General features: G+C 43.0%; 1 protein-coding gene across 1 annotated transcript in view; it reads right to left on the bottom strand.

Annotated features, from left to right (window-relative positions):
- Positions 1-14,789, bottom strand: part of CNTNAP5 (contactin associated protein like 5) — an 865,036-nt gene that overhangs the window by 49,707 nt on the left and 800,540 nt on the right. Inside the window, 2 exon segments of the mRNA XM_021075830.1 lie at positions 829-916; positions 6,165-6,295. Of these exon segments, the coding sequence (XP_020931489.1) occupies positions 829-916; positions 6,165-6,295 (219 nt within the window).

Below are 14,789 nucleotides of genomic sequence, written 5' to 3' on the forward strand. Positions count from 1 at the left end.
ATTCTCTACTAGTTTAACAGTTGTCTTTTATGAAATATATAAAGATGATGCATGTTGGAATTTAGGAAAGCAGTAAACAGTGCTTGAAAAAAATCACAGGTATAGAGTTAATTGGTTAATAATACTCTTCAGTAGATGGACTATTATAACCTGTACATGGCTTTTTTATTAAGTAAAATTAAAAATTCTCTTTTTATCTCATTCTTCACTCTTAATTCATCCCTGTGTGGACAACTTGAATTAGCTAGATTAATAACAGACCAAATAGATTTAAACACAGAGACATTGAAGTTTAAAAGATCACTTCAGTGTGAGAAAAAGTTCAATTCCTGAGAAGATATAAAAATTTCAGTCTTTCCCACACCTAATAAAAGCTATAATTGTATGTAAAATGAAAATTCACAGAACTTTCTGTAGAAAAAAGGGACATGCATTATGATCATAGGAAAGGTCCATCCACTTTGAATTTTTGGTGAATTAGTAAAGAGATTAAGGACTTGCAGAATTAAATAACTGGGTTGTTCAAGTCCTTATTTTAAGTAAAATTAACATACCTTTAACTAAAAAATCTAAGTAAACATCTTAAATTAATTCATTTGAAATTAAGTAAAAATTAATTATTTTACTGCATTGCCTTTTTCTTTTACCTTCCTCAGGAGCCTATAAAGTAGATATAAATGCCATACATACATCTCTGTAGAACTGGGCTGTACATATTGGATATTGTCTAGATCCTGGTGTTTTCCCTCAGGCAAATTCATTAATGTATTTTAAATAATGACTTAGATGACTTCCATGTCATAAATTATTGTAACAAAGTCTGCAGACCTGTGACCTTGCCCAAGGTGAGTGACTTGCCGGCCCTGAACTCAGCTTCTGGGGAGAAGTTATAACTGAGTCGGAGTTGTTCATCCACCTGCAGGAAAACAGAAGACAAAGGTGCATCAGCAGAGGTCCCTGCATCCAGGGCATCAAACATCGCCGTCAGGAAATAGCCTGAAAACACATGCAGAGCAGACTCCTCTGTAGGATTCTCTCTCTGGAGAGATGAGAAATGTCTCGCTGATTCTCCCACAATGCACATGAAATACCTCTTTCTTTCCTATTGATGACATGAAGGTTCTCACACAAGGCCTCTCCCTGGGAAATTCAGTACAGCTTTTGACAGGTATTTATCTCTCCACTGAGAGACTGCCTCACCAAAGTCTTTGCTGCAAACAATCAAATGAAGGCTTCTCAGGACCTTGCTGGGCAGGATTAACATGGATGGAAAGCAGGCTCTGTTCCCCCTCCCTCCTTCCTCCTCCCCACTCAGTCCTTAAAATCTTCATGGCCCTCTTTGTCCCAGTAACTCTATACTTGTCTCATTCAACTGTGCCCTGGGGGATTGTACTGAGCAGATCTTTCCGTCTGACAAAAGCTTTGACCTGGAGGGTGGGAGGTGGTGAGAGTCAGTTGCCACCACCTTGAATAGCTGGTCACTGCCTCTTGCAGGTGAGTGACAGCCACTGGGGGTGGGGGTGGAGAGGGGGGCTTTTCAGGACTTTCTGTCTAGGATCATCTTTTAGGAACCCCACCTCTTCTCACACATTGATGACTCCAGTTCCATTTCTTTGTTCCTCCTCCCTATTTCAAGGCATCATTCTCCATCCATTCCACATTTTCCAGTCTAGTCAAACACTAGCAATTTCTTCCAGACTGCTCAAAATATTCACATGACGTTACCGTTGGGAGTTGCCCATTAAAGGCACCACCATCCACGTGCACGAAGAGGAGGCTGAGCCCTTCAGCTGGGATGTGGTCACAGCATCCCCCCGCCCCAACACCTGCTCTGGGACAAATACCCAGTGCCCCCTCCCCACCCTACCCCCAGGCTCTCCAGCACTCACTGCTGCTACAAGTGACACCCTCTGGGAACCTCTGGGTCCTGTAGGGCTTTCTGCTGTGAGAAGTCAGTGGCTATGACTTGAGGTATGTGATTCTTTGCTTTGTTGCCATTTTGTTCATGCAATTGGACTTTAATAACACTTGCTGTTTACTGAACATGCGGTGTGTATGAAGACACCTCACTAAATCATCCTTCAAAATGCTTTCTTCCCTAGAAGACTGTGGGATAGTCATTATTACCCCTGATTACAGAGGGTAGAATGGATGCCACAGAGACCACAAACCTGGCCATGCCACACAGTCACACAGCAGTAGCCCTCGTCAGGTGGCCCACCCACCAAAGCATGGTGTTTGCTTTTCTTGTCCATACCTCCCTTGCTAGGTGCTTGAAACAATCACCGTGTGTTTTTACTTCTAATTTTTACAAAATTTATTCAACCAACATTTGAGTATCTAACTATGTCCCAGAAGCTATTGTAAGTGCTCCCCAGAGCCCACCTCCTCCAAGGAAGATTTTCTTTTTTCCTTGGTTAGATGGGTTGATCCTCTTCTCTGTTCTCATGGTGCTTTTCCCCCCTACCTCTAACCTTGAGATTAAGGTGATGTACTGTAATGCTTCATTCCCTTTCTCTCCCCTCCCTCCCTCCCTCTCATTTTTCCCCATTAAACAACTGATTGGCTCTTTGAGGATAGGGACATCTTCTTTTTTTTTTTTTTCTTGTATAGACAATTTATTCATGAGTACCTGTCATGGCTCAGTGGTTAATGAACTCAACTAGTAACCATGAGGTTGAGGGTTCGATCCCTGGCCTTGCTCAGAGGGTTAAGGATGCGGCGTTGCCGTGAGCTGCAGTATAGACCACAGACACATCTTGGATCCCGCATTGCTGTAGCTCTGGCATAGGCCGGCATCTACAGCTCCAACTGGACCCCTAGCCTGGGAAACTCCGTATGTCGTAGGTTCGGCCCTAAAAAGACAAAAACAAAACAACAAAACAAACAAAAAAACCCCAGACAATTTATTCAAAGTTGGGTTGTGTTCATGTTCACATTTCTACTTCTCATCTGGTGACAAAGACCATCCTGAGCATGTTTGCAACTCTGCTGGTGATAACCAAATCCTCCCCTGTATTAGGGTGGATTTTTTTTCTTAATGAATTTTATTACATTTATAGGTGTACAATAATCATCACAACCAAATTCTACAGCATTTCCATCCCAAACCCTCAGTGCATCCCACCACCGCCAACCTGTCTCATTTGGAAACCATGGTTTTTCATATTATCTATAGGGCTTCTACAGAAACTGGCAAAGTAACTCAAAGCTAAGGTTTGCTGAGAATTGTGATAACTATCTCCCCTCTGCCTCCAACAGGCTCTGAGTAATGCCTGAGACCCTGGGTCTGGCAGGTGCTTACCCTCTTCTCTTCTTACTAAACAGTTTATTAGTGGGAAGGAGGGAGAGGAGAAAGGGTGGGGGGTGAGAGTGTCATGGAGACACATGTGTTTATGTTACTCTGTCAATAAACTGATTCAAAGTGAAAGACCAAAGAAGGCTTTCTACCCCATTTCCTTTGTTACTTCAGTGCTTTGGGAATAAACAGTATGTTTCCCACCAATATGTGCTTATCATGGTCTGTTGATTGACTGACTGGTGGGAATCCTTTAGATGGTGAGGAGGGGGATGCCTAATAGACATCCCCACAGATCTGGGATTCGGAGAGAGGCTTGGAGTCAGATAGATATTTAGGACAGTTTCATCAGCAGAGACGTGATGTTCAAAGATGCAAGACTGAGTAAGATTAGCCATGGGATGACCATACAGACCCAAGAAACAGTATTTGAAATTGAAGGGTTGGAAAGCTTCAGGGATTAGAGTTTGGAAGACGAGGGAGAGAGGACCAACAAAAGAGGTGAGAGTGAGCATCCAACAGATTCAGAGGAAGCAGTGGGTGAGTGTGCCGAGTGTGGTCACTGTGTCAAATGCCACTGAGAAAAAGACCTTAGATTCTGCAAGATCTGGCCACTGGTGTCTTGAGAAGTGAAATTTTGTGGCAGCACAGTGACAAAACCTTCCTTGGGAGGGTTGGAGACAAAGGAAGAGGAAATTTGGTGAATGAGCCTATAGAAAATATTTCCAAAGATTTTGGGGAAAAAATGGCAAGAGGAAATGGGCCAGCACATGAAGTCAGATAAGACAGTCACAAAACTTTTTTTTCCCCCTCCCGACATAGTGTGTTTGCACTTGCTTTTGGTTTTCTTGATGCCTGTAATACTTGCATGTTTTGTGCTTTGGGAAGCCAACTAGCAGAGCTGGGGAAATGTTGTAAAGGGGGGGCATAGAGGTAGTGATGCTCTCCAGCAGGTGCGAGGGCTTGCCCACATGTGGAGGATCAGCCATGAACTGCCCATATGCAGCAACAAGAGGGTACACGGACAGGCATGCAGGTGAGTGGGCACATGTGTTGAAAGCATGTGCATTTTCTCTGTTGAATGTTAATTTTTTTTTTTTTTCAGGGCAATGCCCACAGCATATGGAAGTTCCAAGGCTAGTGGCTGAGTCAGAGCTACAGCTGCCAGCCTATACCACAGCCACAGCAATGCAGGATCCAAGCTGTGACTTAAACCTACATCTCAGCTCACGACAACACCGGATTCTTAATCCAATGACTGAGGCCAGGGATCGAACCTGTGTCCTCATGGATATACTAGTCAGTTTCCTAGTTACTGTCGAGCAACAATCGGAACTCCGTTCGCACCTTTTTTTTTTTTTTTTAACAAGAAGTCTTCAGAGTTCCCACTGTGATGTATGGATTAAGAATCCAACTATAGCAGCTCTGATCACTGTAGTGGCTCGTGTTTGATCCTCAGCCCAGTGTAGTGGGTTAAAGGATCCATTGTTGCCGCAGCTGTAGGATGTATACCTGCAGCTGTGTCCCAAATTCAATCCCTCACCCAGGAACTTCTATATGCCATGAATGGGGAGGAAAAAAAAAAGAAGAAGAAGAATTTTGCCAAGAGTGCAGATGAAATTGTAATAGTTTATAGTCTCAAGGAGAGATAGGAAGTTTAAAATTACCAACTAGGAGGTCAGGAGGATGTATGAATTAAAGAAAAGAAAAGGGTGAATTCTGGGCAGATTAAAGAGCTCTCTTGAGTGAGTCTAAAGGGGCTAAGCTGGACTCTTCCCATCTTCCTTTGGGGTCCACCATGGCCTGCTCTGCTCTTCAGTCCAGGACCACTGGGGTTTCATGGAGTGCCTGACACACACTCTGCTCTTTCAGACAGCTGTGCCGAGGCTCACTGGGACCCTCAGCCTGCACACTTTCCACCTTGCCCTCAAGACTCAGTGTACTCCTAACTTCCTCCAGAACATGAGCACAGAAGGCCCTTGATCCCTGCAGGTCCCCTTGTATGGGGAGCTTTCTCAACAGTAAATATTCCATGGGTTGGGAGTTCCCATTGTGGCTTAGTGAATCTGGCTAGTGTCTATGAGGATGACAGTTCGATCCTGGCCTTGCTCAGTGGATTAAGGATCCAGCATTGCCATGATCTGTGCCAGAGGTAGCAGATTTGGCTTGGATCCTGCATTGCTGTGCCTGTGGTGTAGGTGGCAACTATAGCTCGGATTCGATCCCTAGCCTGGGAACTTTCACATGCCATTGATGCAAACCTAAAAATCACTAAAAAAAAAAAATCCATGGGTTGAATCCATAGCTGGGGAACTAGGTACAGGCAGCAACACCTCTAAGTTTTACTCAAGTTCTCTTCTATGCAGACTGTCCACACCCCTAACCTCCCCTCGTTGTTCAAGGGTGAAGGCACCAATGCCCACGTAATGTGAGGGTCCTCTCCATGCTCCCACGTCACCCGTGCACATGCCCATGTCACCCATGCACGCTCCCACGTCACCCGTGCACGCTCCCACCATAGCCCTGGCCAGTTCCTTGTGATCCCTCCTCCCTCATGTCTTCCCTGGTGGTCAGAGGTTACCGAAATGAAAGAGGCATAGGACTCACCTGCTGCCCCAGCACATCAAAAAAACGTTCTGCTTAAGTAGACTGACATGGGGTGCAGGAGTTTGCATTGCTCTCAAGGTCCTAGGAGATGCCGATGCCCATAGGAAGAGGGGACCATTCTGAGGACCACTGTCTAGTTCTCCAAAGGCTGCAGCTCAGTGTGGTCCACAGCCACCCCCAGAGCTCGGCTCCACACTAGGCCTGGAGTCCAAGTTCAGAAAACTTTTGTGGCTGAATGAGCAGAGGGGAAGGAAGGTACCTGGATGGTAAGCCCTCTGCCCTCTCGGTTAATCTTCAGGTGGTGGAGTCTTCTGTTGGCAAAGTTCTCTGTGTCAATGGTGAACACATGGATTTCTTCCTTGCTCAGCTGGTAGCGAACTTGTAAGCTTCCTTGAAAGAAAACGTTAGAAATTCAAATTAAAATTAGGACCCATAAAATGCAAAAACATGGTAAATTGCCTTTGAATTGATCATGACTGTTTTCTAGGGACCCTGTCTCCTCCTTTCATCATTTACATTTTTTTTTTTTTGTCTTTTTAGGGCTGCATCTGAAGCTCATGGAAGTTTCCAGGCTATAGGGGTCAAATCAGAGCTGCAGCTGCCAGCCTATACCACAGCCACAGCAACGTGAGATCCAAGCGGTATCTATGACCTACACCACAGCTTGTGGCAATTGCTGGGTCCTTAACCCACTAAGTAAGGCCAGGGATGGAATCCACATCCTCAAGAATATTATGTCTGGTTCCTAACTCACTGAGCCACAAGGGGAACTCCAATCATTCACGTTTTTAAAAGGTGTTACAAATGCCATTACTACAGCATCTAGGTCCATACAAAAAATCCTGAGTGGAGCTGAAATGTGTGTGTGTGTGTGTGTGTGTGTGTGTGTGTGTGTGTGTGTGTGTGTGTTATGAGAAACCAAAATACCAGTTTGGAAAACAAAACAAGCACAAGTCCATTTTGTAACTGGATTGTGAAAACTTTAATAAGATAAACTCCTTTCCCGATTTCTCTTCCATTCCTATCACTTCCTATCACTCGTATTCCTCCTACTTATGTTCAGAGACGTTCAGAATACAACATGTGAAATAAGATTTGTAAAGTCATCTAAGGCAGAGTAAGAGAGAATAATCTGGGGTGGCGAGGACATTATCCAAAGAGTCAGCCAGCAGGAGAAGCTCTCTACAGCTAACCATGGTTTTCCTGATTCCCCCTCTCCTGTTGCTTCTGAACAACAGCAATTCCAATGCGGAGGGTGGTATTTCCTCACTTAAAATCAATAGTAGCCCCCTGATAGTAGCATGTTTGGTGCTGAGGGGAGCTGGGCAGAGGTGGTGTCATTGATGCCCAGATGTGGGGCGAGGTGCCTGCATGTGATGGCGCAAGGGCCCATCTTGTGAACTACTGCTCTTTAAGCCTCCTTGTAAGGCTAAGAACGTGGGTTTTGAATGTATAATTGAACCCAATGAAGTAAATCAGCATGTGATAATTAAATTAAGCATCAGGCATGGTGACAAGTGCCACATTCCTGGAAGTTACCTGGGAACTTCTTATGGTCCCACTGTGTGGGTCATGCCTATACCCACATGTATTCTCTACAGATTTATCCATTTTATTCTGTTTATTTATTTATTCATTTATTTATTTTGCTTTTTAGGGACACCCCATGGCATATGGAAGTTCCCTGGCTGGGGTCAAATCGGAGCTGCACTGCCAACCAATGCCACAGCCATAGCAATGCCAGATCCGAGCTGCATCTGTGACCTACACCACAGCTCACAGCAACACCGGATCCTTAACCCACTGAGCAAGGTCAGGGTTCGAACCCGCACCCTCATGGATACTAGTTGTGTTTGTTACAGCTGAGGCACAACAGGAACTTCCCAGATTTATCCATTTTAGAAAACACTTCCATCTCATACATCTTTAGTAACACCTGCCTCACACCCATCCATCTCAGATGTCAATCATCTCAACCAGGACCCCGTCAAAGTACTCACTCTGAAGCTCCCCCAACATCACAGTTTATGGCTAAAATACCTCAACCATGGCTTCAAGAGCCATGCAAATACCAACATCAACTTTTCAGGGGGCTGAATGCAATCAATGCCTCCCACAGCACCCCAGGAGATGTCCTGAAACCTCCTACTAATTCACTTTCTCTAAGAGAAGGAGAAACAATCCATGACTTTCTCTCCATTTTTTTCCTTTTACGGTTGCACATGTGGCTTATGGAGGTTCCCAGGCTAGGGGTCAGATTGGAGCTACAGCTGCTGGCCTATGCCACAGCCACATGCCGGATATGAGCTGCTTCTGTTACCTACACTGCAGCTCACCGCCAACACCTGACCCTTAACCCACTGAACAAGGCCAGGGATCGAACTTGCATCCTCATGGATACTAGTCGGGTTCATAACCCAATGAGCCACAAGAGGAACTCTGCATAACTTTTCCAAATGAGTTTGACACCTCTAAAGGCTGACCCCAGTCTTATCTGAGGCACTGGGGTGAGATGGAGATGGTCAGGGCCAGAGGCTGGGGGTCATCTTCCCTCCATATCACCTTCACCTGATTGGCCAGTGGGCAAAGGGCCATGTCTCCCTCCAGCGTGGACTCTGGTGTCACGAGATTACCATTAGCTTCTCATATGGCACTGCCATGAACCCAAACAAGTTCCCTGCCCTCAAGTCCTCTTCTGCCTCCTTTATATCCTTCATCTTTCAGGTCCCATTTCCTCCTGAGAGCCTCCTATCCCCATCTTCCCTTCCGAAAGTGTTTAATATAATGGTAAACATTGCAAGTTTAGGAGTTCCCATCATGGCTCAGTGGTTAGCAAACCTGACTAGCATTCATGAGGATGCAGGTTCGATCCCCGGCCTTGCTCAGTAGGTTAAGGATCCAGGGTTGCCCTGAGCTGTGGTGTGGCTCAGATCCCATGTTGCTATGGCTCTGGCATAGGCTGGCAGCTACAGTTCCAATTGGACCCCTAGCCTGGGAATCTTCATATGCCACAGGTGTGGCCCAAAAAGATTAAAAAAAAATTGCAAATTTATAGTCCCACAGATGGGAACTGGCTGAGGGAAGAGGCTATCTATGAATCCAATCAACAAAAAAATAAGTTATCTTAGTTCACTATCACTATAATGTATTCTCTCCTATGTGATCTCAATTTTTTCCTTAGGATATGTTGACATTGCTACATTACAAGGAGCATGCATTTGCATGTGTGTGAATATGGCTGAAATAAGATGTTCACAGTGTGGAAATTATAAAGGAAATTGATTTGAGCCTCAGTAAGGGCTTTTTCCAAATACGCTCCTAAATAAACATACATATAACAGAATGACCTCTGGTCAACAGCAAATATGCTGTGAAAGTTTTAATGGATCCTATTAATATTGGAGCATCCTAGCTGTATCTAGGCTCACACTTTTTTAGGTCTTCAGGAAAAATCCATATCATTATTTTTAGAATTAAACAACAGGTATCATCAATGTCACTTTTAAAATGTTGGAGAGAAATCCATTATCAAAAAAAATGTATTTAAACACAGTGATAGGGAGTCCACTTTAAACCAAAGAAGATATAGTCAGATTCCATTAAACTTTCTTGCTACTTTCCGGACAAAGGTACAACCCCTTGGCTTATATCATGCTTGAGTTCCTGCTCATGACCCCTCTTTCATCCAGAACACTTCTTTTTCCTTCCTCCATTTTACAGGTGAAGGAACAGAGGTATGGAGACTTGGACAACTTTTCATTATTCATGGTACGTAATGGACTCAAATTTAGGAACTAAACCTTTCGAGCTCTAACAAGAACACAATGGTCCCATGTGGTAACCTCATGGCCTTCCACTCCAACCTTTCCCATTAATCTTATTCCTACCCAAACTCCAAAAAAAAAAAAAAAAAAAAAAAAGAGTATAAGGTCAGGAAGCCTTCCTTGACTTATCCAAGGTCACTTCTGCTCCTATAGGTCCTGTGCTCACTTCTACCTTGGCATGTGTTGGGTTGTGTTATTGATTTACTTGCCTCTTTTCCTTCCTCCCTTCCTTCCTCCCTGCTTCCCTCCCTCCTACTTCCTTTTTTCCTTCTCCCCCCTTCATCCTTCCTTCCTTCTATTCTTTCTTAAAATATATAAATTTAATATATCAAATTCTGGAAGCTAGAATTCAGAAACATTCTCTCAAAGGCTCTAGGCTAGGATACCCATTGCTTATTCTGAGTGCTAGGCAGGTGCCTGCATTCCTTGGCTTATGGACACATTGCTCCAATCTCTTTTCTCTTCACATGGCTCCCCCTAAGGCTGTGCTAATACTCTACAAAGGATAACCATGTCCAATTTGGCAGAACATTTTACTACTTATATCCTCCTTGACAATCACCCACTCAAGAATGTGAACGTTAGGGGCCAGAGACTCAGGAGTGGAAAGTCCAATTATTACCCAGTTCCAGCACCTAAGTTGGGCCTTAGGATAAAGACTGTCACCTCAGTTTTTTCAAGAATACCATTTTGCTACTTTCACTTGTTCGCACTTTTCTTTTTTCTTTTTTTCTTTTTTATGGCCGCACCCACGGCATATGGAAGTTTCCAGGCTAGGGGTTGAGTTGGAGCTGCAGCTGCCAGCCTATGTCAAAGCCACAGCCACACCAGATCCAAGCCACATCTGTGACCTACACCACAGCTCACAGCAATGCCAGATCCTTTAACCTACTGAGCAAGGCCAAAGATCAAACCCACATCCTCATGGAAACTATGTCGGGTCCTTAATCCACTGAGCCACAGCAGGAACTCCTGTTCCCACTTTTCAAGTTTTGCTTCACTAGTCCGTCTTCCATACTGTCGCTGATGTGAGTATTAAGACCATGCTGTCACATTAGTGTGAGTATTATCATGTGGACTTACTTGGCCCTGTGATTCCAATGATTAAAAAATTCCAGTTTCTTCCTTTGACACGATAGGTTCCAACATCTTAGCCTGACAGGCAAAGGCCCTTTTCTCAGCTTCCCAACTTTATCAAGGACATATTTTCATAACTTAATCACCCCTGAACTATCAGCATCCTCCCATAAAATGCTCCCCCAGCTTTGTGCATTTGGTTACCTCAGCTGGAACCATCCTGCCTCCTTATCTGTATGGAAAGCCCCTGCTCCTTCATTAAGACCCAAGTCACACAACTCAGGCCTCCACCTGACACTTCCTTTCCTGCCTAGGTCACCTCTGTGCTCATTTTGATACATTGAACAACCTCATGCCACACTTGTCTTTCTCCTGGAATTGAAGCATTCCTGGCAGGAATGGGTGCTTATTCATCTTGGTGTCTACAGAGAAGAACAAGAGCCTCCTATCTTAAGCCCCCAGAAGATTTCTTCTGGATAAAATATCCACTTTGGAGAATGTTATTACCCCTTTACCAGAATTACAGACCAATAACAGTCCAATGCCTACTGTGTGTTCAGACACCAAATTAACAAATAGTTATGTTAGAATTCTATCTTTAAGGAATTCATAATCCAGTTGAAGAGGAAAAGCAAGGACAAACTGCCTGCTTATATGCTTACCCTGCATCCAGCTTTTTACTTGGTACTAAGGACACGTGTTCCTCAAATTCTTAGATTCAAAAGTGGAATTTCAGTGAAGTTAACAGCTCTACAAGTAAATCATAATAATGCAAATAATAACTGTGACAGTCATAAGGAAATGGGATTCTGAGCCAGGAGTACAGAACTTTAAAGTGTTAACTTCCTCCATTTTACCAGGTTGCCTTCAAAGACACATCTGGTCAAACAGACAAACAAGGTGACAGAGAAGTGAATGGTTGGGCAAAGGGAAAAGTGAGTGATTTTCCAGACAATTCACAGAATGTGTTTTGTGAATTGAAAACAATGAGCAGTTACAAGGGTTGATGTAATGAGGAAGAGTCTTTCAGAGAAAGAGGTTTATTAAAGGAAGTTAGAACGTAATTAGGCAAAAAGAAAAATAAATGCCATATACTATTATAGCTATAGAGATGTAAGCAGAGCAATGTGGCTGAATTTTTAAGGTGCTTAAGGCATAGAAACATAGGCCAGTAGAGCTGATAAGAATAGTGGTATTCACTCAACCCATCTTCTCATTTTGAAAGATGTAAAAACTATGACTCTGAAACATAAGTGTGAACTTGGAAGGGTGCGGTAATAAAAAGAAAAGTCTTGTGCTAGAAGGACAAAACTTTGGACTTTTCCTGTAAAAAAGAATCCCATCAAAGGCTGTAAACACATGCATGACCCAGCTGATTCACACAGTGATACTGAAGGTTCCCAGTGTACATGTCAGACCTACAAGGAAAGATGAAGCTACTAGCTCTTGCAAACATCAAAAGGAAACGCATGAAGGTGCCGGACCATCACTAGGAACAGGGGTCAGTTCTTAAATTGCTGTTAATAAAGCACTGTCAGTTTCTTGCTTTATCATTTCACTTTGAAAGAAGGCGCTCTTTCACATGTTGATTCCTGTCCAATCCTTAGCAGTCCCCATCCATTCTGACTTGTGCTGTGTCCTAGGCAGCCTTTAGTGTCTACTAACCAGATCATCCTCACTAACAAGACCATCCTACTAACCAGGTCACCCTCTCCAACCAGACCACCCTACTAATCAGACCACCCTACTAACAAGATCATCCTCACCAGCCAGACCATCCTTCCAACCAGACCATCCTACTAACCAGATCATTTTCACCAAATAGCTCCTTTTTGATCTTCTCTGCCTTATCCATCCTCTGGATGCTTAGGTCAACCCTAGGGGTCAAATTATTTTCATTTCCTTCACCAGCTAGACATGTCACACATCTAGGTCATCAGCAGCTCTTTAGTCTCTATAAAGTAAATTTTGGATCCCTGCACTCCAGCTCAACCATCATACCTTTGTCTACCCATTGCCATCTCTCACCTGGATCATTGCAACACATCTGAACTTATTTCCCAGATTCCCATCTTAATTCTCTTTTCCTTCACATCCACCCATTCTCCACATAGCAGTTAGAACAAACTTCTTAAAGTGTAAATCTGATGTCACTAACTAAAATGTTTTAATGGCACCCAACTCACATAGAATAAAATCCAAGTTCTTTCTCCAAGATCCTGTATGATTTTATTTCATTCTACACTTGCCCTCATTCACTAAGCACCAACTTTTGTTGACTTACCTTATGTTCCCTCAATGGGCTGAGTTCACACCTGCTTTAGGGTCTTTACACCTGCCTTTCTCTCACCTGGAATGTTCCTCTTTCAGATATTGCTGGAAATCCCCTCCGCATTCATGGGCCAGATGTAATCTATAGAGCGATGCCTCCTGTATCCATGAACCCAAACCCCAGCGCCTCCATCTAACAATGTTTCCCAAACTACTACTCACAATTGATTGGCACATCATAGAATCAACATCAGAATTCAGTATCTAGTATTACTAACTGCAGCCTCTCTATAATTCCACACTCTGACTACAACCTTCTCCCTTTCTGGTCCCCTTTCTCTAAACCTGGATTCCCACAATCCTTAGCATATAGATGAATGTCACCAGCTACTCAGTGTTCCTCAACCCCTTCATACCCTGTCTTCTCTCCTTACCCAACTCAAATTGATGGTCCATCACCACAAGCCTTCTCATATCATATAACAGCTCAATGCCCTTGAGATGGGCACTCTCTTACTTTATTGAAAGAAGATATCTGCTTGGTAGAACCATGACTGCTAAAATCCAAACTTCACTCTGCCTCTGCAAGGTTTAGCTGGCAGAAACAACTCTAAATCCTATAAATTGCTTCTAAGCCACTCTGAATTATTCATGACCAACTTCAACTGGGCTTTTCCTATGTCCTCTCAATCCCATTTATTTCCTAAGTATTTCCTAAATTCATTCATCTACTTGCTCAGGCAACTATATAACGGTTTTTCTTCTTTCCTTAGATATACAAATTTCCTTCTCCTTCCTCCATCTCAGAGAATGACTTGACTCCTGCTTCTCTAAGGGAACTGAAGCAATCAGAAGAAAATTCTCACAAAGTTCTGCCATCATATTTACTACCCAATCAATTTCTAAGCCTGTATGGTTTGACTTCCTTTTTTATTAACTTAGATGAAATGTCTATGCTCTTATCTAATGTCAGTGTATGCAATACTTCCCATTCTTCTCACCTATTTTAAGTCACCACTCAAGCAACATCCCCTTCCCTTGCTATTTTTCTTCTTCTCTTTGACACCATTCCCATTAGCATATTTTTCCTACTTTAACAGGATAAAAGGAAACCTCTTTAACTTTCTTTAGCCATGGCCATATTTCTCTGCTTTCTTCTAGCTTATAATAAAATTCCTGAGGCCCCATCTATACTTCCTGAATCCAATTATACTTTTCCATTTGCTTGTAAACTCCCTCCAGTAAGATATGACCACAGAGTCTCCACCAAAACTTCTATTGCCAAAGTCATCAATGACTTTCATGTTGCTAAACCCAATTTTCTGTTCATGATCTCCACTTTATTTCCACCACCATCCTACACAGTCATTCTCTTCTCTTTTACAAAATGTTTCACTTGGCTTCAAGACCATTACTCCTAGTTTCCTTCCTACTTCACTGGCCACTTTCCATTTTTGGTTGCTTAATTACTCCTTGATCTCTTTTTTAAATTTTTATTTTATTGAAGTATAGTTGATTTACCTTGCTGTGTTAATTTCTGCTGTATAGCAAAGTGATTCAGGTATACATATATATATATGTGCATGTGTGTGTGTGTGTGTGTGTGTATATATATATATATATATATATATATATATATATATAAATTTTCCATTGTGTTGTATCACAGCATATTGAATATAGTTTCCTATGCTATACAGTAGGACTTTGTT

This window comes from Sus scrofa, chromosome 15 (genome assembly GCF_000003025.6).
Source record: "Sus scrofa isolate TJ Tabasco breed Duroc chromosome 15, Sscrofa11.1, whole genome shotgun sequence".
NCBI lineage: Eukaryota > Metazoa > Chordata > Mammalia > Artiodactyla > Suidae > Sus > Sus scrofa.